Source organism: Sander vitreus, chromosome 17 (assembly GCF_031162955.1).
Source record: "Sander vitreus isolate 19-12246 chromosome 17, sanVit1, whole genome shotgun sequence".
Classification (NCBI taxonomy): Eukaryota; Metazoa; Chordata; class Actinopteri; order Perciformes; family Percidae; genus Sander; species Sander vitreus.
In genome coordinates, this window is record NC_135871.1 from 2,611,212 (window position 1) to 2,634,483 (window position 23,272).

The 23,272-nt window shown below is 41.4% G+C and overlaps 1 protein-coding gene across 1 annotated transcript in view; it reads left to right on the forward strand.

The window, feature by feature from the left end:
* Positions 1 to 23,272, forward strand: part of ncapd3 (non-SMC condensin II complex, subunit D3) — a 47,892-nt gene that overhangs the window by 12,298 nt on the left and 12,322 nt on the right. The window contains exons 7-28 of the mRNA XM_078273835.1: positions 326 to 413; positions 691 to 824; positions 1,627 to 1,699; positions 1,914 to 2,039; positions 6,758 to 7,010; positions 7,303 to 7,341; positions 7,969 to 8,055; positions 8,204 to 8,277; positions 8,437 to 8,571; positions 8,719 to 8,936; positions 9,234 to 9,425; positions 9,541 to 9,638; positions 12,131 to 12,240; positions 13,801 to 13,908; positions 15,786 to 15,900; positions 16,394 to 16,489; positions 17,847 to 18,085; positions 18,719 to 18,798; positions 19,780 to 19,917; positions 20,060 to 20,193; positions 20,489 to 20,697; positions 22,538 to 22,648. Of these exons, the coding sequence (XP_078129961.1) occupies positions 326 to 413; positions 691 to 824; positions 1,627 to 1,699; positions 1,914 to 2,039; positions 6,758 to 7,010; positions 7,303 to 7,341; positions 7,969 to 8,055; positions 8,204 to 8,277; positions 8,437 to 8,571; positions 8,719 to 8,936; positions 9,234 to 9,425; positions 9,541 to 9,638; positions 12,131 to 12,240; positions 13,801 to 13,908; positions 15,786 to 15,900; positions 16,394 to 16,489; positions 17,847 to 18,085; positions 18,719 to 18,798; positions 19,780 to 19,917; positions 20,060 to 20,193; positions 20,489 to 20,697; positions 22,538 to 22,648 (2,857 nt within the window). The remainder of the gene's footprint in view (positions 1 to 325; positions 414 to 690; positions 825 to 1,626; positions 1,700 to 1,913; positions 2,040 to 6,757; positions 7,011 to 7,302; positions 7,342 to 7,968; positions 8,056 to 8,203; positions 8,278 to 8,436; positions 8,572 to 8,718; positions 8,937 to 9,233; positions 9,426 to 9,540; positions 9,639 to 12,130; positions 12,241 to 13,800; positions 13,909 to 15,785; positions 15,901 to 16,393; positions 16,490 to 17,846; positions 18,086 to 18,718; positions 18,799 to 19,779; positions 19,918 to 20,059; positions 20,194 to 20,488; positions 20,698 to 22,537; positions 22,649 to 23,272) is intronic.

Sequence of the window (23,272 nt, forward strand, 5' to 3'; positions counted from 1 at the left end):
CCATGACCTCCCACTTTTGGGATTGCTCCATTGCTGCTATAAATCTCGCTGTATGGCCTTCTTTTCGGTCTGATGTCTGTTACCTAACGCATTCTTTGTGTTGGCGTTCTAACCTCTGGTGGATTTGTGAGGACTATGGTTAACTGCTCCTCAGATCTCTGCAGGGTAAATCCAGACAGCTAGCTAGACTATCTGTCCAATCTGAGTTTTCTGTTGCACGACTAAAATGCTGTGGACTAGCCAGACCCTCCTTTGCAAAATCAAAAGTCAAATCAAATTGTGGATTCAGAGAATTGTGAAACCCCTGGTTGTGTTATTTTTGCAGAGATATTACCAAGCTGAGGAGTGTTCCTGAGATGTCTTTCTATGGCTTACGGCTGCTTTGCTCGCCAACACACGGAGACCAGAAAGACGTAAGATCCAATAATCATGGTCCAAAGTATGCACACTTGGGTGTTTACTATCTAAACTCATCTAATCTCACTAAAAGGTAGCAGAGTTGATTCTTGATGTTTTTCCCTGATGTTTTTGCAGTCTTTGCGTTGTATTGTCAAATACCGGAGAGTATTAACTCCTCTGGTCTCTAAAAGTATTCAAAAGGATCTCATAAGACGGGTTCAGAAGAAAAATATTAGTTTTGATGCCAAAACGGAGATATTTCTAATCCTAACTGGTGTTTCTGTTGTCCAGTCTCTGCGAAGGGTTTTCCACCAGCTTCTCTACGTGATCCTGATGATGAATAAAGGCAAACAAGGGAAGCCCTCCCTCCTCGTACCCAGCCAGGCCATCCTTTCCACCCGTGACCAGGCCATCCATTTTGTTTGGTGAACAGCTGTTTTGATAACTGTAGAATTACTTGTGCATGTCTTAATGTGGTCCATGGCAATTTTGTTGAGAGTGAAGACGTTGAAAATTTAAATTAATTCAGTTGAACTGGCCCACCCCCCTGTAAATGAGACCTATGGCTTCTGTAATGGGTAAAGCGTAACTCTCGCCAAAATACAACCTAGGGTCTTTTTGTGAATGCACCCGAGTCAAACTTTCGTTTAAAAGCATATTTAGGACGGAATCGCCACTTTTAAGATTTACCGTATTCTGGTTTTTGGGTCAAATGACCTTTTGAATGGGAGAGCTAGGGGCACTTTTATGCTAGCCTCAAAATATCTATTTTTAAAACACTAAGAAGGCTCGACACAACATGAGACTTTGCTCCAAGTATCACCAGGGGCTCTACACCTTAACCAAAGCATTGACAACATTGGTTGTGTACCCAGAGTTTACTAAAAAAGGTTTTGAGCAACTCACTGTAGCTGTTATTCTTCCGAAAATTCTTCACGGATCATTCGTTGTTTTGTCGTTAGTGAAACACAATATTGACCTTGTAGTTGAAAAAGGAGCCTCATATAAGAATGGAGTCCATTCCAAGAATCAAACTAAAAAAATTACACAATGTAGGTTTAAGCATCTCCATCTCCTAATAATTCCTTTATTTCTGTTGGTGGAAGGATCACCTCACATCAGGATCTCTTGTTTGTTGATTATTTGGATGTATTTCTAGCCACTTAACTGTAGACAATGTTACAAACAATATAAGGCTTTGTACGTGATTTATGTGTTTGATTACAGTCATCTTGTGGATGAGCTGAAAGAGCTGGCGCTGCCTTTCCTACATATCCTCCTGCAGCATATCTGCGTCCAGGTAAATGCTCCTGCAAACACTCAGCAGTGATGCACTTCCTGTTTGTGTAAAGTTCAGAGAGTGTGTCAACTGTTCATCTCTTAAAGATATATGAAAGCAGTCCCATCCTTGGCTATTGACCGATGTTTTTGCAGTTTACAGTTTGATGTTTGCGTGTTTTCCACTATGCTGATGCATCAGTATAGCTTATAGTGTTTCTGCTGTGGATGTTTAGATGGTGGAGAAGAGTGAGTTTCGAAGCCATGGAGCCCAGGCTGTGGGTATGCTGACGTCTCAGATGGCAAGTACAGACTATGCCTGCTTCATCAAGTGGCTGTTTAACTACTCCAGACACTCAAAGGTAACTAGTCCCAATTGTCACCTCGCTACGCTACATGTTGATGTAGTCTGTATTTGATATTTTTGTCATGGTTCACACTTCACACCCCAATATATGATGATTGCAGGTTTTTGTGTATATTTAGTGTATAACACTGATTTTGAACCCAACTGTTTTAAGATACACTGCACAATATTGACGAAGCCTGTCAAAAAGTACCATCAAGGGCGCACAATATTTTCGGTTTCAATGTTATTTATGTATACGAGCACAGTTTGTCTAATTTGCACAGTGTGCCTGGGTTTCCATTGTCTGGTCACTGACTGGAAAAAAATGATGAGGACGGAAAATTCTAATTGTGAAAAAAATTCCCTCTGCACAATTTGAATTGGGTTAAAATAGGGTACAGTGATTTTCATATCGTTTGTTCTATTAAAACAATGAACAATCATATTTTTTCATTTAGAAATGCCTTTAGACTGTAACGTATGCGATAAAGGAAAAACTACATGTCCCGTTTCTGATTGAATGTAGAAGACTAGCGTAGACTTACATCAAACGGCGACAAGCAAGCGGGAAAGTCAAAGCCCAAGCCTTGGCAAAAAAGGGAAATATTGTGACTTACTTCATAACACCAAGCAGCAGCCGGTGTCGTGCCGAGGTACTTATCCCCGCCAGGATTTGTATCCCCTGGCTGCGGGAGCGCGCGTTCACTCAGAAAAGCTCCCGCGGCCAGGGGATACAAATCCTGGTGGGGCTAAGTACCTCGGCACGACACCGGTCTAACGTATATGAAGCCAAGAAATTGCCAGGGAGGAGGAGTCGGCACCAGCCCGACTCGTTAACGTTAATGCCACAGACGCACATCAAGATGCCATATATGATGACGGCTCTCTGCGGTTACAAGGCTGGGCTTTCTCAACAGCCTGCGAGGTACTTATTGGGATTGCGGTCAAATCTATCCAGAGTGGGTCAAACTGGCCAAGGTAGCATGCGTACAACCCGTCTCCAGTGTGCCAGCAGAGAGAGGCTTCTCCCCGCAGAACCGCATCAAACAGCGCAGCGGCGTCAGACAGAGGCTTATGCGCATCGCGAGTTGCAGAAAGACACTCGTTTACAATTATATTGATTCAAGTCGGCACTTGATAATTTTATGAGCCAGTTTGTTTGTACTGTAGTTTGAATTGTTTTATTTCCTCAGCCTAGCTATTTTAATTCAGATTGGCACAATTATGTGCATTGATTTAATTCTTTTGCCCTCTCTGCCTGTAGCAAGTAGCCTACATTCCAATAAGAATATTATGAATCTACATCCCTTGATGATATTAGTCTTTAAAGCCTGCCTATCAATTGTTTTTAAGCGCAATAAACAAGGAAAGTATTTGACCGGAATTTTTCCCGTTTGACCGGTCAAATGAAACCTTACAGGTCAAATGACCGGCACCAATTTTTTTCTAGCGGAAACTCTGCAGTGTGCTGCTAAATACAATCTGATGCTGGGCTGTTGAAGACATTTTTCTGATAAGCAATAAAGCTCAAAGTATTTTCTGCTGCTGACCTTGAAATGTTGGTGGAAGGGAATACAGTTTTGGAAAAATGAAAGCAGTATGCGGGTGGGTAATGCTGTCACCAATTGGCTACCTTTTTAACATAAAAGAAAAACCTGGAACAAGAGTTCCCTTACTTTCTACATTCTAAGTATTGTGTGTATATATGTCAACTTTACCATAGTTGTAATTTATCATATCATAGGAACATACATTCCGATGTAGGCTGCTAGCTACTTAATAGTTTGTTTCTGATGTTTATGTACAATATTGTAGGGACTGTCGATTTGTGCATCCTGTCCAGATGCTCTCCAGCTAACGAGGGGGTTATGGCTACAGTTTGATGTCACAGGTGCTACTGTAGTAGCCAAATCTGAATAGAGTGGGCAGTAATAACACATCCACGCAATCACTATCGCCACACATACGGCCTCTAGTTTTAATATGGACCATAACCATATTAAAACTAGAGGCCTGAAACTCCTTTGACTAGATTATTGCTTTAAACAACAATCTAATAGGCCTAGTCAATAATTAAGCCAATGAAAGACAGGAAAATGCATATTAAAGCAGGAGGCCACTGTGGGGAAACAGAAAAGGTAAAATTGCATGAAAATGAACAAGCAATGCTGCTTTTCTTCCTCTTCATAAAGTACATATAGACAAACAAAATGTGACTGTTAATGCCAATAAAAGGGCTGCAAATAGCCCCCATTGAATATAAGCTATCGGTAGCTGTAACCTAAGGCCTGGGCCCCATTGCCTGCCTCTACATGTGTGTGCTGGCTACGTTGCTGAACTGCTGCGGCTCGCACACGTGTGGTGTCCATACAGACAGTGTTGCTTTTGTGGCCCTGCTACGGCCAGCCCCATCTTTTTATTTTGAGTTTGCCTTTGATAATGGCCATCAATAATAGAACGTTTCATTTCACTATACAGTGGTGTGAAAAAAGTGTTTGCCCCTTCCTCATTTCCTGTTCCTTTGCATGTTTGTCACACTTAAGTGTTTCGAACATCAAACCAATTTAAACAAAAGTCAAGGACAACACAAGTAAACACAAAATGCAATTTGTAAATGAAGGTGTTTATTATTAAAGGAGAAAAAAAAATCCAAACCATCATGGCCCTGTGTGAAAAAAGTGATTGCCCCCCTTGTTAAAACATACTATAACTGTGGTTGTCCACACCTGAGTTCAATTTCTCTAGCCACACCCAGGCCTGATTATTGCCACACCTGTTCACAATCAAGGCATCACTTAAATAGGAGCTGCTTGACACAGTAAGGTCCACCAGAAGATCCTTAAAAGCTACACATCATGCCGAGACCCAAAGAAATTCAGGAACAATTGAGAAAGAAAGTAATTGAGATCTATCAGTCTGGAAAGGGTTATAAAGCCATTTCCAAAGCTTTGGGAATCAGCGAACCACAGTGAGAGCCATTATCCACAAATGGCGAAGACATGGAACAGTGGTGAACCTTCCCAGGAGTGGCCGGCCGCCCAAAAATTACCCCAAGAGCGCAGCGACGACTCATCAAGAGGTCACAAAGACCCCACAACAACGTCCAAGAACTGCAGGCCTCACTTGCCTCAGTTAAGGTCAGCGTTCATGCCTCCACCATCAGGAAAAGACTGGGCAAAAAATGGCCTGCATGGCAGAGTTCCAAGGAGAAAACCACTGCTGAGCAAAAAGAACATCAAAGCTTGTCTCAATTTCTCCAGAACACATCTTGATGATCCCCAAGACTTTTGGGACAACATTCTGTGGACCGATGAGACAAAAGTGGAACTCTTTGGAAGGTGTGTGTCCAAGTATATCTGGCGTAGAAGGAACACTGCATTTCATAAAAAGAACATTATACCAACTGTAAAATATGGTGGTGGTAGTGTGATGGTCTGGGGCTGTTTGCTGCTTCAGGACCTGGAAGACTTGCCGTGATAAAAGGAACTATGAATTCTGCTGTCTACCAAGAGATCCTGAAGGAGAATGTCCGACCATCTGTTCGTGTACTCAAGCTGAAACGAACTTGGGTTCTGCAGCAGGACAATGATCCTAAACACACCAGCAAGTCCACCACCGAATGGCTGAAGAAAAAACTAAATGAAGACTTTGGAGTGGCCTAGCCAAAGTCCTGACCTGAATCCTATTGAGATGTTGTGGTATGACCTTAAAAAGGCCGTTCATGCTCGAAAACCCTCTAATGTAACTGAATTAGGACAATTCTGCAAAGATGAGTGGGCCAAAATTCCTCCAGGGACGCTGTAAAAGCCTCATTGCACGTTATCGCAAGCGCTTGGTTGCAGTTGTTGCTGCTAAGGGTGGCCCAACCAGTTATTAGGTTTAGGGGGCAATCACTTTTTCACACAGGGCCATGATGGTTTGGATTTTTTTCACCTTTAATAATTAACACCTTCATTTACAAATTGCATTTTGTGTTTACTTGTGTTGTCCTTGACTATTGTTTAAATTGGTTTGATGTTCGAAACACTTAAGTGTGACAAACATGCAAAGGAACAGGAAATGAGGAAGGGGGGCAAACACTTTTTCACACCACTGTATATGTCATTTATATGTATTTTAGACAGAACCGCTAAAGGGCTTTTAAACAGGAAGTAATGAGTTAAAAATATGTTTATTATGTTTGTTTATGACATTTTCTAAAGATATAGACATTGCAACTGTTGTGAACGGTGTAATGTTGCTGGTACGATGTCAGTATGACTATCAACAAATCTATTTTTGCTGCGAACCTCGCGCATAAAAAATAGGGGACACTGCAGATCTCTAGATCAGCCGAGCCGCGCTGCTCACACAGGCAGCGTGGCTGCTCACACAGGCAGCGTGGCTGCTCACACAGGCAGCGTGGCTGCTCACACAGGCAGCGTGGCTGCTCTAACCTGTTCAAATGGGCGTTGCAATGAAAAGCACAAGTGCTGCTCAGGTAGGCGGTGCAGCCCAGGTCTAAATTTCGGTGTTTGATGTTTTAAGCCCCCAAAGTTGCCTTCTAGGCAGCGCTGTCTGGAAGGCACTAGGGGCTATGGTTAGGGTTAGGTGCCTTGAAGTCGACAGTTGCAGCGCTGCCTTGAAGTCGACAATGATGGCTTAAAACACCATTGAGTCTAAATTTCAGTCAGGCTTCATTACATCGTGTGTGTGTGTGTGTGTGTGTTCTGTTTTGCTGCCTTTATGTAGATGGTGTGCCGGCTGTTTTCCGTGGATGTGGTGATGGTTTTGCTGGAGCAGCCAGAGAGGAGGCTGGAAGAGTGTCAGGACCCAGAGCTCACCTGCTTCCTGCCACACAAGTTCTTGATCCAGAGCCTGCTGTTCGCTCGGCGGATGGACAACTCGCCCACTGTCCAAGGCCACGCCCTTGCCTGCCTGGCCCAGTGTCTGGAGCTGCCTTCTTTCAACGTCACGCGGGCTGTCCACAACCTCTTCTCTGCTAGTGAGAAAATGCACACAATGGAATTGTAAAAAAAACCATCTGTATTTGAAAATAGACGTTATCCTGTAAAGCTCGTGTCGATATGATGAATTTGGGCTAATTTTGCATCTGAAACCAGGAGCACTTTCAATAGACCACTTTGTAGAGCCGTAGTATAAAAATACATAACTCTTTGAATTATTAGAGAATGTAATGGGGAGTTTGTATATTTTTAGAGCTGCTGTGTTTGTATCTTAAACAGTTTTTGTGGACACATTTCCACCAAAGTAACTTGTCTACTTTCTCTGTTTAGCTGGAACCCAGACCGTATTGGAAGGTGAAATTACAGAAGGTACACTCTTGTTTCTTTATTACAGAGTTTACTGTTTGACAGTACAGTACACACTCAGGCACGTTTAGCGTGTAGGGCTCGGTATCGCTTAAAAAAATTGCAATACCAGTACCAATACTAGTACCCTTAAAGTGATATTAATATTATACCATGTAATATGTTACCATTCCATATAAATGTCTTTGTTATCATGTCAAACCATTTAAAATATGACAGGGAAACCACTAGAGGAAGAGATTGGACAAGGTAATTCAGCTTGGAAACACAAACCATGTAACATTGACCTTCCCTGCTATTGAGAGTTGCCCATCTATTAACAAGAGATTTTATTAAATAATGGATCCGAATTAACTTTAACTAGGCAGGGAATAAGATACCCAGATAAACGATACCTTGCTTTGACCAGTTCAGTTGCAAAACTCCTAAAAAATTCTGCTGTGAAGCCATCGGGCCCTGGGGCTTTACCCACAGGCAGGGCCCTCATTTAAGTACCTTTTTTTTATTTTATATATATATATATATTTTTTTTTTTTTTTTTTTATGTAGTGCATTTTGATACCCACGCCTGGTTTACTCTTGTGCATGTTGTTTGAAGTGTTTTTTTATACATATGACTGTATGTTTCAGGAAGTTCCCAGCAGAGTCAGAAAACCTACCGCAGTCTGCCGTTCAGGACTGTGGAGATAAGCGCCACTGACGGCTCCGACTGCGACGGTGAGGCAAACCAACCTCAGCTACCATTCAAATGATTTTAATGACATGCATTGGGTATTGGGCGGCATTTCGTAAACACATGGGCACGAATTGTTTACGAGCTCTGTCTCAGTCTGACGAGATGTGTTGTTATACATTTTTGGTGCAGCTAAAGAGAACCTGGCTCTTCTCCTGAAGCGTGTAAAAGACGCGAAGACTAACGTGAGAAAATCGGCATTGCAGGTATTGGAAACTGAGCTTCACCAGACAGCTTCATGTTTCAAATCCAAATAATAATGAGTACAATAACTGATACGTCATCAGTATATGAGCTTTCTGTGCAGTATACAAAGAGATGCACAGATCATACTTTAACGTCTGTGCTCTGCCGTCCCTCCACAGGCCCTTGTGGGTCTCCTGAAACACAACGTAATCCCCATGAGCTGGGAGAACCTGGCTACGTTGTCAGAGCGCTGCAGAGACCCAGCTGTTTCTGTGAAGAAGAAGGCCCTGCAGTGTTTAGGAGAGCTGCTTACTGTAAGTCTCAACCAGCAGCTCTGAGAGACAGTACAACATTTTGCATACTGATTACTTTTCCCAACAATCTAGTGACGAGAGAAGAAAATGTGTTGCACAATTTCCAATACACAAAAAAATGTTTTTGTTATTTTCTCTGACCACCAGGCTAAACCAGAGTGCAGCGTGGTGCAGAAGGCATGGCTGCAGGGCGTGGTGCCAGCTGTGGTAGACTCTGAAAACTCAGTGCAGGACAAGGCCCTGGAGGCTCTGGACCAAGTGCTGCTAAGCCAGGTCAAACCGTACGCAAATTGCTACCTGGATGCCAGTCAGAGGCTGACCTGGGACCTGCTAGGCCTGCTCTGTCATGATTGCCAGCACCTCGGGTGGGGAAAACTACATTCAGTCCAGTTTGTGTTTCATACAAAATAAGAACACGTCATACAGCACAAATTATGTGAAGTACAAAATACTTGTATTTTTGCATTTAGATTGATTGATTTAGATAGTCAAAACGCAATGAATACTGAATATTAGCACAAAATATTAGGTATTAGCAGTCATTTCAATCATTATTTCTCCTTTACTGACCTTCAAATAGTGTCATTGCTGGGGAAATGATCACATTCCCACTGCTGTTGCTAATATTGTGTTGTTGTTTTTTTTTGTCCCTATGGCTGCAGCCGATATTTCAGCAGGGCCTTCACCATCTGGTCCAAACAGAACAAGTTCACACAGACGTTCATCACTAACCTGATCTCACACACTGACGCTGACCACGCCGCCGGGGCCTGGCTGCTGCTCTCCAAGGTTGTTGCTTCGTCCCCCAGACTGCCCTACGGGAAGATCCTGGATGCCTGGGACAGCATGGTCAGGTGAGAGAGGGACACACCGTATTCATTGACATTTACAATTGAGGTCACGTTTGATCTTCAGCTAAGAATGTCAGTGTTACCTAGATGGTTTTTGTTTATTTACTTTTGCTCTTAGTTCAAAGGACGTAAATGTGACAACCTGCTGTCACATCCTGTGTGTGATGGGAGACATCGCCGCACATTTGAACGAAGATACCAAGGACAGGATAGTTAGTAAGTAAATGAAGTGTGGGATGATGGGAGAAATTTACAGGATGAGTCTGGAATTGTCATAATCTCTCTGTCTCTCAAATTGAAATTTCAAATTCAAAGGCTTTATTACCATGAAAGTTTCAAGCCCATTTGACCCAGTCCCTCAGATTGTACTCACACCTGTGCATCGCGGCATTTCACTGCTGTTGCAGAATGAAACACAGTTGTATGAAACCACAAATCCGATTAGTTTACTTGTTAATCAAAGTTGCCGGAACACAGTTTTGAATCGTCCCGGCCCACTTGCCGGTCTTTAACCCCTGGTTATTACCTGAAAAACGTCTCGTTATACAGTAGGACTGGACTCGAATATTCGACTATTTGGACATTCGTTCGTTGGGTAGGTTGTTGACTTTCAATTCTTGGATTAGAGTATTCGTTTTTTTTTTTTTTTAAGAAGAAAAAAGAGAACACAGGCTGAAATTCACCATGGTGTTTTTTCGTGATTATTACGCTAACTAAATGTCTAGCTACTGGCTAATTCATGCAGTGCTATGTCGTCCATCTCAGCCAAGAACGGAACAATGTTGAGTTACAAGCGAGCAGTGTGATGTGTGTAGATGTCTGTATGGTTGTACTGTAGCAGCTTTGTTTATTTCAGGCAATTTGATACAGGTATAGATAGTACGGCCGTGCATAATGCCAAGGCTCTAGTCGGTGCTGCACATGCAATTAATGAAATACGGAGGAGGAGAAAAGAGCATCTGTCTCCACAAAATCATTCCAGTACCTTTTTTAATGAAGGTCTGAGATGGCGGGAGGGATACGTTTCTAAAATCAATGTCCTTGGTCTTTGTGGCGTTTAATTTGAGAAAGGCCTCATCACACCATTGGACAAACTCATCCACCACTGGCCCATGCTCAGATTCATCTTTACGGAGCAGGCTGATGATGACCGTGTCATCAGCGAACTTCAGGATGTCCCTGTCCCCGTGCTGGCTTCTACGTTCATTGGTGTAAAGAATGTACAGCAACGGGGACGGGACACAGCCCTGAGGAGCGCTGTTCTGACAGAGAGCCATCCACCCTAATAGTAGTATAAAGAGCATCGTGCAGGAGATCCCAGTGGATGACTGGGTCAAACACAGACTGTCCCTCCCATGATAAACCTATTTTTACATTTAGCTGACTTATTATTTTCACAGTTTGGCTAGGTTTAGGCAACGAAACTGGGTGCAAATAGCATTGTTGACTACTGACACATGGGTGCTAATACCATCTAGGCTACCTTAATCAAACGCCTACTGACTCCTGACATCTATGCTGCAGCAGCAGAATGACTCTTGATACCCTGTGGCACTCTCTGTAACAGCTTGTTGCATCTACTGACGGGCAAAATCATAACCTCGGCGGAAGTAAAAAAAAATAAAATAAAATTAATGAAAATCAAAAGTGGAGCTTTACAAAAATCCACAATGACTTCATTATATGCTGAAGGACAGTGAGTGAGCAAATCATGTTGGCATGTTTTTGTCAATACATTGGTTTCAACATCTTTGTCACAATATCTATCCAGTCAGTCTTTGTTAGAGATTAGGTCTGTAACCATTTTCGTGTTATAGCTCTCTTGCTAGCTGCTAACAATATCTTAGTAGATTTGTCTCGCCCCAATAAATTAGCTGCAATATTGCCCAAATAGGTTGTAGAAAAGGAAGAGTCTATTCCATGACCAGAAATGTTCTGTATTACCTCCTGCCAATATGACGAACAGCTGGGCAGCTCCAAAATATATGGAAATGAGCTGCCAGCTGTTCTCCACATTTCCTCCAACATTGGCCCCTTCCCATCAAACCTGTCTGTACACTTTTTGACTTGGGGTTTATAAAGTATACAATCATATTCCGCCAACAGAATCCTCTCCAAAGACCAACCTGGTGGAAGTAGACTGTACAGTGCACATATTCAACCATTCTTCCTCAAGAGTTGACAATTCCAGACTTCTCCTATTTTAATCTAATCTTATTTGTAGACTGTTTGATAATGGATTGAATAGTCGACTATAATGTTGAAACAAGTTTACTTAGTTTTATACATGCCAGTTATTATGTCAACTAACAACAAGAGTGTAAGTGTGTATAAGATTCCCTGGAACTAGTCCATTACTTTAACATGACAAATTCAGTCTGATATTGGGCAATATCTAGGTTATTATACTAAGAGGCCGTTGCTGTTAATTGGAGTGATATGTTGACACAGCTTCCATATGGGGATGGACAAGCCACGCCACCTAATGTATGTATGTCTATCTGGGCATTAAAATAATTTCTTGCTTAATTTAATATAATTTTTCACCCCCTGTACAGTTGTCATGAAGGGTTATATTAGCTATAACGACAAGCTGTTTCTTGTTCTAGCTCTAAACATTTTTATTCTGCGGTGACATTTTTTTAACATAGGCATTGTTTGACGCAATTTACGGTCTTCTGTATGTAAACAACCATCTGTCTCTCTAGATGATCTGATGTCTTGGTTGAAGACTTTTACTTTGTCTCTGGAGGTGATCTGTGCAGCTGTAGAGACTCTTTGTCAATATGGCCGCAGTGAAAACATCAAAGAGACTCAGGTTGGTGATCTTGCCTTTTCACTTTAAAACTGCTGGTATACAGTAAGGCAGCACTGTAATCAAGCTTTTTTTCTGCATCGTTTCATAATTAGAAATGTTAGGATGCAAAATGTAAACCAAAGGCCATAGTTTGGAAAACGGCTCTGTAAAGAAAGTTTTGGCGTTAAATTAAAAGAAACAAATAAATTGTGGCAGCTTTTAAACTATTACATAGCATCTTCAGGTTCATACTTGTATTTTGTTATTCTACTAGAACATGTTTACATGCTTTTAATGTTCAAAAAACACTTTCTCATACTGCCCATGGCTGCTGCACCCGTATTCACCCTCTGTATGAGATGCTCTGTAGGAGCGCCTGTCTCTTTAATAACCCCTCCCGAGAAAGCCCAGTCTGCTCTTATTGGCCAGCGTGTTTCCTTGAATCTCTGCTCTGCTCCAGTCCAGCTGGAGCTACTGCAAAAGAGTATGTGGCAGGACTTTGTACCGTGAAAAATTCCCAATAAAGGCTTCTAAACCAAATACTACAGAACCGGACGTCCCAGCGGTAATGTGACCCGAAATTGACCAGCATTGGCCGCCGAGATAACAGCTATCTGGCGTTAGCATGCAGCTACTTAATAGTTAGCAGTATGCTAACGTTAGATTGTGATGAAACGAAGCAGCACTTTCTACGTCAATAATCGCAGATAAAGGCTACTGAACCTGAATTGAACCTGAATACTGAATTTAACAACATTGGCAGCCAAGATGACATTGTTTATTGCCGTTAACATGTAGCTACTATTGTTACCAGTGAACACTAATAGAGTATAGCAGCATTTTCTACAGTCAAGAATAATCGCAGATTAAGGCTTTTAAATCAAATACTACATAGACAAAATGTTTCAGGAGTAATGTGACCTGGAATGGGGGAGAATTTAATAACATTGGCAGCTAAGATGACATATTTTACTGTTTTACTACTACAATGTTAACGTCGCAGTATCTATCTATCTATCTAGTATCTAACTCCAGTCCTGCCTACCTTGAGCCGATGACCAATCGGAGAAGTTCGGCTAAGTGTTGCTTAACACTCAGCCGAGAGCAGAAAAAAACGTTTAAACCGGAGTGTTCAGAACAGTTGGAAATGTTATCGTTTTAGCTCACTTGTCTAGAATATGTTTACCTCCCATTATTTGAATTGTTTTGGCCACGTTTAACATGAAAATCCGACATAACATAGATATGACAGAAAATACGGAAAAGCATATGCCCACTTTAAGTATTTATGTTCTGGGGCTTGACCAGTGTCAATTTGATCGATGATGATATGTTTTAAATGATGACTCAGTGTAAGGTTTAAACTTTTAACTGTTTTAATGCTCCTCAATAATGTTTTAGGTTGCTTTATACTTGTAAAATTCCAGCACGGAGCAGGCACAACTCATCAGCCAATATTCATATTCTCTCAATATGATGTTCATCATATCAGCGTCTGTCCTACATCATGATTTAGCCAAAGTATAACTCAACCCCAATTCCCATTGTAGTTTGACATGTTATGTGATTTATTCTGTTCAGGCTTTTCTAAACCACCACTGTGGTGAGCTGGTGTCGGTCTGCGAGGCCTATTTAGCTGGCATCATCCTGAGTGAAAATGGAGCCCAGAACTTCAATGAGGAGCTGATGGTAAGATCTTTCCCATGCAGGTTCAAAGTCAGCTTTAATGGCCCGTTGCCCTAGTTTTTGCGATGTGTTCCGCACCGTCGCCATGCGTCAGCTATCTGCTGAATAGCCAATCCATCTAAAAACTGTAGTAAAGCAAATAAACGACTGTGAGAGCACTATTTCAAATTTGACAGCTGTGAAAGCTATTGGGTTTCTGAGCTAGACTTTTGAGAGTACGCTTGTATAGTTTCAAGTGGCTTCCTTGTGGATTTGTTAGCCTGAGCCCAGCTAGTCAAGCAATATGTAAAATGCGAGATAATCATGGCATCCATATATATCATAGTAGTTTCAAAGCTGAGTGATTGTCAGACAAATCTAAGGTTACTTAAATTAAATCTAACTCTTTTGCATATACTTTTTTAAATGAGATCTGAAGGAGAGATTTGAATCAATCCAGATACCCAGATTCTTGTATTTAGACACAACTTATAAGTTTTTCCCTGATATCATTTATATCTGGGTCTGGATTGCTACATGGTCGCTTTGAAAAGAACATACTAACAGTTTTACTTACTTAAGACATGATTTGTCAAGCCATCTTATGATATCGTTCATTGCACTGATATGTTTTGAAGCAGCCTGCTGCTCTGTGCAGCTGTGTATCTACAGCTACAGTTATACTGTATGCTGCATATAACTGGTTCTTTACGTCAGGACAAACCAAAGGCAGATTATTAACATATAGGCTGAACAACAGTGGCCCAAGTATCGAACCTTGCGGAACACCACAGGGCTCAACGCTAACTTTTAAAGTGGTTGCCGAATTGGCCACCAGGCATCGGCTTTTGGTTGCCAAAATTGACAATACGGTCACTGACCCAGAAGCCTCGGCCATTATTTTTTACAGCCTATGGTACAGACTAAATTACTGGAATTGTTGGGTCTTTGTAAATTATAGTGTGGTCTAGACCTACACTATCTGTAAAGTGTCTAGAGATAACTCTTGTTATGATTTGGTACTATAAATAAAATTGAATTGAAAACGGTCACTCTTCTTTCAGTGTTTTCTTTTAGTTTCAACTTTCTGTTATGGTGTGAAGGGGGGCAAGGAGAGCGTGATTTACAAAAATGAAAACTTCAGTCTTCTGGACCCCACAGCCCGTTGCTTTGAAGCCTGGCGTCATCACACAGCCAGCGTACGGTACTGTCTTTCATGAGTTCACCCGGAACTCCCAGACAGCAAGCATGTTTAGATACGTCTGTTTCTCTCTGCCATTGTTGTTTTTCACAAAGAACCGGGCTGGTTAAAGTTGTAAAAATGTTATAGAGGTCCGTTAAAACAAGCGCTATCAGAGCACACGTTAGGTTGTGTTAGACAACGGCAGAGAGAAATAGACTCACTTGCGGTTTGGGAGTTCAAGGTGAAGTCGTGAAAGCCGCCGCCGTAGATGTACAAGCCAGAAGCTGAATGCAGTCAAGCCGTACAGGGAGATGAGGGGCTATTCGCTGTTTTTCCGTGCTGGTGAGTGTTCTTCTTCAGCATTTAGCGGCAGGCTAGAACATTTTTAACGTTAGGCGTATATACTGCCCCCGTCGGGTCGGGAAGGATTGCATCCCCCGGTACCTGGAAAAATTTGTACCGGCATGTTTTCAGAAGTTCGGTACTGAGTTGGAACCGAAGTATCGGTTCTCGTGACATCCCTAAACCAAAGGGTGACGTCACTGATGCTACGTCCATTATTTTTACAGTCTATGGTCTCGACGGAGGACTGAAACTAAAGTTGTTTGTAAATTAGTGTGGATGTGCACATCACTCTTTTTTTGTCTCAGGGTGCTGCATCATCTCAGGTGTGGGATAGCTGTGCTTGTAATCTAACTGAAAATGCTCTCTCTTCTAGGTAAAACACCTCCACACTCTGGGTGTGGCATCACTTAACTGTCCTGCCAAAGTTAGCAAGAGGACGGTGCTGCTGGTGGAATCTGTCCTCACAACACATTCTGACAAACTGGCAGGTAGGGAGGATGGACATCTAAGAACAGAGATACTGTGATACAATATTGTTATCCTGGTTTGGAGGTTAGAAGAATGAGAATTGGTGAGAGTAGTGGTGTTATCAGGTGTGCTCCCATTACAGTCAATTGTGGTAAAATCGTGTCAGGTGTTTGCAAGCCCTTTTTAAAAGTCTAAATATGGCCCAGGTTGAGTTATATTAAGCCAGGATTCAGACTAAATGAAATACGATAAAGGAAATCCCGTTTAAAAAAAACAAGTTTTATGTTATATATTTATATAGATATAGAGAGAGATAGTCAGTCATAGGTTTTATTTTAAATTGTGACCAAGATGCATGCTAAGCATTTTACTGTGTAAAAATCTGTTGAAAAACACTGTTTTAGCTATTTCTAAATGACCTCAAACCTGGTTTACATTTCTGTACTTTGTAGGTAACTTAGTTTACTTTGTTGGTAACATGGCTGACTTGTTCTTTATGTTGGTCATTGACAGAGTGCGGGGATGAGCTGCCAGCATCACTGCCTCTGTCCCAGTTCAAAGCTAACTCTCTACCTACCAGAGTCAGAGCTCACGGAGTCATTGCTTTAGGTAACCTGTTCTTCTCTGTTTATATCTGCCTCCTCTATATGATAAACATGGTTAATAGCCTTAACTACCATGCATTTCTACTGTCTCATACATTTCAAAAATCTGAATCAGCAATACTTTGATCCCCAGGTAAAAATTGGGTCACATTTTTTGGTTTTTGTTTCACACACATAAATACAATTCACATTGAAGAAATATAATATGCATGTGAGAGTGTGGTCGAAACCTGTAATGGCTTATATTTATAAAAAGAAACAGAAAAACAAAACAAAGGACTAAAACGATAATAAGATGATGATAATAATAATAATAATAATGCTGAAAATAGGATCTATGATTAGTTTGTCAAAATGCAATAACAGTATAAATAAGAATATTGGTTTAAATGTCATACCTGCAAACTAGTCGATTTTGAAAAATCGCCGTTTTGAATGGGGATGTGGATGTCATCCACGTGAATCGTGTAGATCCGAAGAGTTTTTATTTGGGGGGGTCCAAGACCCGGTGCTAATACGGCACCGGTGTCTTAACGACCGTTCTCTGCCGGACCGAATAGCAACGCGGATTTCGGTGCCTTATTTAGGTGCCACTTAAATGCCTAAGCTTCTCTCTGATGCTCCGAAAACTGACGTTAGAGGGAACTGAAACATCGCCGCACGGGACGCTGGTCAACACTACACCTGACAGCAGCTAACGTTAGCCTACCGTTCGCTAGCAGCTGGAGTAAACACGGTTAAAATGCTGACAGCTAAACGGTGTAAAAGTGTGTCTGTATTTCACTGGAGAGGATTCCAACAGCCTGTAGAGCCGTTGTCTGAAAAACAACACAGATGTTGCGTTCACTTGAAATTCACCTTGCCAGCCTCCTGCTGCATTCAAAGTTGTTGTAAAATTCCCCTTTCCCATCCAGTGGTTGTTTTTGTCGTTTAACAGTAATTTACTGGTGAAATAAGTTATTGTTATTCCATTTTTAATAAATCATTTAATTTTGACCCTGTGGCCTTAGCAATACACAATATAATAATACAGTATCGTTTTAGCACCATGAAAACGTTGTGTTTTCCCTTTATTTTCTTCTCGGGGGGTGGGGGGGTGATGTGTCACCTTTTTCAGTTCTTCTGAGTTTGCAGGTATGAAATGTACAGTATTAATGCCAAAGTAAAAATGATTATTGCACAGAAACGATAAATTATGGGGTTATAGCTGCTGACAGGAGTGAAATAAGACCCATTGATTCCTGTGCTTGACTCACACGTCATGGAGTGGGTGGGCGACATTGTCCAAGATGACACCTAACTTGGACAGTAACCTCGAAGCAATCCTCTTAACATTTCCTCTCCGTTGGCGTCTGGTTTAGGTAAACTGTGTCTGCAGCATGAGGATCTCGTCCAAAAGTACCTGCCGGTGTTTGCCAGAGAACTAGAGGTTGGCCCAGAGGTTGCCGTGCGCAACAATGTGGTTGTGATTATGTGTGACCTGTGTGTTCGATACACCAATATCGTGGATCATTATATCCCCAACATCTCTGCTTGTCTGCGGGACAATGAGGCTGTCATCAGGGAGCAGACCCTCATCATGCTGACCAACCTGCTCCAGGTAGGAACTCTTCTACACATTCTTCTTCACTAGGCTATAATTTGAAACATTTATTTCATTGTAGTTTCATAAAAAAAAGAAAAGGGATGATATCAACATATATAATTATGTCCGAAGCTATTTTTGCACCCACAAATACAACCGTTATGGGTATTTTTTTTTCAGATGACTTCATATACCAACAAACGCTAGTGGCAATTATCAGGGTCCAAGCAGATTGCGCGCATTTGATTATGTGAGAAGTGTCAGAACTTATCGTGAAAAATGCAAAGATCCAGACCACGTGCAGAATGGCAAAAACAGGATTTGTGCGTATGCATAACTGCATAAATTCTTTTCTCCAATATAGAGAGATCTGTTCAATCCTCTAGGAAGACTTGACTCAAACTGGCATGTTTTCACATGACCTATGACATCATTGTATAGACTATTGCTTTGCAATTTAACATCACATTAGTCTGAGGGTTATGCCAACCAAATTGGGTCGTAATGAGAACAAAAACAATAGTGCTCCAGTAGCAATCATCGATCGACTCTGCATTCTTCCTTCATGCTACTAGGCTGCTCTGGGAATCTTTAAGCAGGGTGTGTTTTCATTGTATATCTATAATCGCCTTTCTTAATTATTTCTAGGAGGAATTCGTGAAATGGAAGGGCTCCCTCTTCTTTCGCTTCATGGTGGCGCTGGTTGACCCAGTCCCTGCCATCGCCAGGTAAACCACACTGCATAGATAGAAAGGTGATAAATAAGAAAATAATTTTAGGACTTAACATATAATCATCTGGTTTTAAAACTATGTTGACCTTAAGATACCTGTAGGCAATGTAGTGTGCAGTGTTTGGGAAATCAGCAGCAACATCCTGTTCTGTGGCTCTCTAGTATGCAATGCATGATTCATTGTATGATTTTTCCAAAATAAAAACATAGCATAGGGCTGTAATATCACAATGGCAGTTTTGAAGGATATCCATGACATGATAATAAGCAACTCTTTCTCATGAACAAGTCCGTATGATATAGCAAGAAACAAAATATGCACACCAACTCATATGATATCCTACGAAATTAGGCGACCAACCCGGTCACGTGACGCTGGCGGTCCTATCCGCAGCCGTTGGTAGTTGAGTTTAGCCGACACTACGTTACTGGGAGCCGGCTATAAAGCATGCGCTATTGGCCGTTTCAGAGGCCGTTGCTAGCTGGGTTTAGCCGACAAAAGGTGACTTTGAGACAGGTACAGAGCACCGTGAGATGGCGGTACTTTCAGGGGCCGTGGCAGTTGAGTTCAACCCATAAAAAAAATGTGTGTCATGCAACGACAGTTAAGTTTAGGGACCTCCTCCCTACGCGGTCCACAGCGTTCTTATAGCCGTTAATGTGGTTTATACAGCAATACATTTGTTGAATACATATGGATTACAGTGCTTTACTTTTCGTAGCTACAGTATATGTACGACTGGTTCATGAGAACCGCCTGTAATAAGGAGCATATGTGTATTTATTTTTTGGGGTCTAGGTAGAATGTACAACAAGCACAGTGACAGTTTTTACCATTGTAATGTCCAAGACAAAGATTATAGTATGAACATGAACAAATGAGCAAACACCCAGCGCTCTGATCTAATATTGCTCTGAGCACCTACAGAAATCCACCATAATATCAAACCTAAGTGCCTCCTGTTTCCTGTCCCAGTCTGTGTGAATACTGCCTGGTCCACCTGCTGCTGAAGAAGAACTCCGAAATGTTCAGCCAGCACTTCATCGAGTGCATCTTTCACTTCAACTCCTACAACAAACACAAGTCCTACAACAAGTTCCCTCAAAGTGAGAGGTAGGAAGCTGTGTGGATATAGTTTCTGTCATCCAGTTCACATTAGACTTCATTTTGCTTTTGATCATTTACCCAGATGACACTTTTTGTATGTATTTTTATTTTTTATTTTTTTTTGGCTTATTTTTTTAAATCTATGCAGAGAAAAGGCTCAATTTTCCCTGAAAGGAGCTCAGCACCGCGAGAAGCGTTTTCGGATCTACCGCTTTCTTTTGGAGCACTTCACGGACACCCAGCGCTTCAACATCAGTCTCAAGATCAACCAGACCGTTTTAGGTGAACATGTGTGTAGATTGAGAAGTTAACCAAAGCTGGAAAGCTTCTCATGCATAAAACCACCAATTCCTTTTCCAGCTCTGTGTGGTCTAAATGTTTTTCTTTCTTTGGTGATGATTTTTTTTAAGTGATAAAATTAACTGAAATTCTTCTTTATTAAAGTTTGTTAATGAACACTAAACATCTTGGGGCATCTTAACCCATTTTCTTTGTGAATTCTAGACTGTTAACCACCAATTTGCTCCTAGAGAGAAAAAAAAACAAAAAAAACTTGTAACCTCTTTTCCTATCCCAGCATGCTTTGCAGACAAGGAGCTTCCTTTGGATGCAGATGGGGCTGAAATTTTATCAGAGACCTTCAACATCCTGAGTCTGAAGGAGATGAAGCTGCAGGCCATATCTACTCCAGCAGGGGGCGCTTCAGGGGAGGAACCTGAGGAGGAGAACATGGCCACTATGGCTAAGGTTGTCCTGCAGGCCGCACAGAAGAAGGTGGTGTCGCAGGTAAGCAATGTTGGCCAAGTTACTTGTAATCCATTACTTATCCATTTTTAATTTTATCCCTTTACGACTTTAATTGTAGTAGCATTACATGACTCGTTACTCTACTTTAATTTCTTTAATTTCCCACAACTTCCAATCCTCCACACCCATATGTCACATCTTCTCTATATAACACGTGTTGAAATAGAAAACAAGCAGCCAACCTACAATTTGGAGGGATTTACTGACCATCCAGCCACAACTAGCTTGGCCTTGGTGACGGCACACAGTCCTTCAGTAGTCTGACCTGCTGCTAGGTTCACACGCTCTCTACATCTTTAAAAAAAAAAAAAAAGAAAAACTAGGTGTGAATTTAGGCGTACCGGTAGTTAACATTAGCGAGCCAGCTAAGCTCACACAACATTTGAGTAAGACTACTTTGGAATTACCAGGAGTCATGTGTCTGGCTATCTACCTCCCTCCACCTAAAGCCCCTGTGCAAAGTTAACATTAGCACATCCTGGACCGGTCTGTCCACTGAACGCAGAGAGACCAAACTAATATTAACCCTACGTATAGCTCTCGGTTAGATGGCAAGAACGTCATTTACGGCAATCAACTTACGATTTGTTATGATTCAAGATTTTAACTTCACGGAACGATTTTTTTAACAGAATGAGCTGCAGAAAAATTATTATATACATATAGGAATATTTTTCAAACTGCTTAAACATGTGTCCTATCAAAAGTGTAACTGAAATTGTATTTTATCTTAAGCTAAAATAATTAATATTTCTGCATTTAAATGTCTAAAAACAACATAAGACAACATACCTGCAAACTAGTCGCTTTTCGGCGAAAATCGCCGTTTTGAATGGGGAAAATGTCATCCACGTGAATCGTGTAGATCCGAAGAGTTTTTATTTGGGGGGGAGAAGAGATGTCACCTTTTTCAGCCCTTCTGAGTTTGCAGGTATGTAGATATTTGAGTTTTGTACTACATTATCACAAATGTTTTCAACAATGTTCAAACCCCAGAGAAATCTGAAATTTTATTTCAATGACACGGAACGTGTCGTTTGGTTGCCGGTCAGTGGCATCATATAACCTTTGACCCCTCTAGTTACTGGGGGTGTTGATATGAATCATTGCATCGATGCACCGCGATACGGACGTTCGAGAATAATTGTAAATCATACAATTTTACAGAATTGTACTCGTAGTACAGCTTTTTTTTTCTGCCACATGCATAATTTTTTCACTAATGACACGCCACTTCGCAGCATAGTATTACAGACCTAATTTATTGATACATTTCAATATCGATCGATCCAGCTTATGGGATTAGAGTGGACAACAGCCTGGGGACACATAGTTAACGTTAGCCCCCAGCCAGCTAGCACCCAGCCACTATCATTACAGCGATCTGAATCCCAGCCAACACAAACTCCAGCGATGGGTGCTAACGATGCTGACATTTTAATGTTCACGTTTAGCTGTCTTTACAGTTCAATTTAGCCAACAAAAGGTAACTTGTCCTGCGGTGACGACCGCTACGTTAAGGCATCAAAACAACTAGTTATGATTACAAAAAAGTGAAGGGGGAGATATTTCCGAAAGGCGGGGAGCTCTACTGCACAACATCGGCCATAGGACATCTCCCCCGCCACGGAATTTCAGCCAGCCACCCGCACCTGCGAAGTAACGTTACAACAAAGCCCTTTCCCCCCGGTGCTGAAAACATCTGAAAGGTGACGTGACATATATTGTGGTTTTAGCTGGTGGCTAATGTTAGCTTGCACGCTTGCTTGCTAATTGGTCTGCTATCAATACAAATTAAGCTAACCGCTCTAATCCACAGGTCCAGAAGAAGGCCTTCATAGAGAACACAGTTCCTCTTATCATCAGCCTGAAGAGTCTGCTGGAGCAGAAACGCTCTCCTGTGCTCAGAGAACTCATGTCCTACCTTCAGGTAAGACCACAGCATGGACATGTGGATGCTTTCTGCTTATTCATTTGATTAATTCAGTTCTGTTTAGTCATATTATTATACCAGATGGGAAACTTGAACTGTAGTCAGGAGTGCAAGACAAACATACAAAATGTACAAATAAACAAAAAGACAAGAATACAAAAACATAAAGTACAAAACTGTTTCCTGTACAATTTTGCACAATTTTACACAATACTACAGCAGCAATCTCTGTAATTCTAAAATTACATGCGCAAATTAAGCAGTGTTATTGCACAGAGAACAAAGGAGTTTTTACTAGAGAGGCACTGATTACAATTTTCTAGGCCAATTCCGATTTCCATTGAGTTAGGCCAGCCGATACCGATTTTAGCCGATTCGGATTTCATTTTTTCTAACCACTTTACAGCACACACAAATATTTATTTTCTATCTTTTCTTTAATAGAACATTTTGCACAGAACATAGAACATTTTTTGAACAGATAATGGATCACTATTAAATAGAACTATATAAAGTACTCCTGGTGTGGGAAATTCACACACATCTAAAGAGCAACGTTGCAACCATTTCCTTCTTTTCGCTTAAAAAAAATGTGATTTTGGTTTTTGGTGTCGTCCCTCC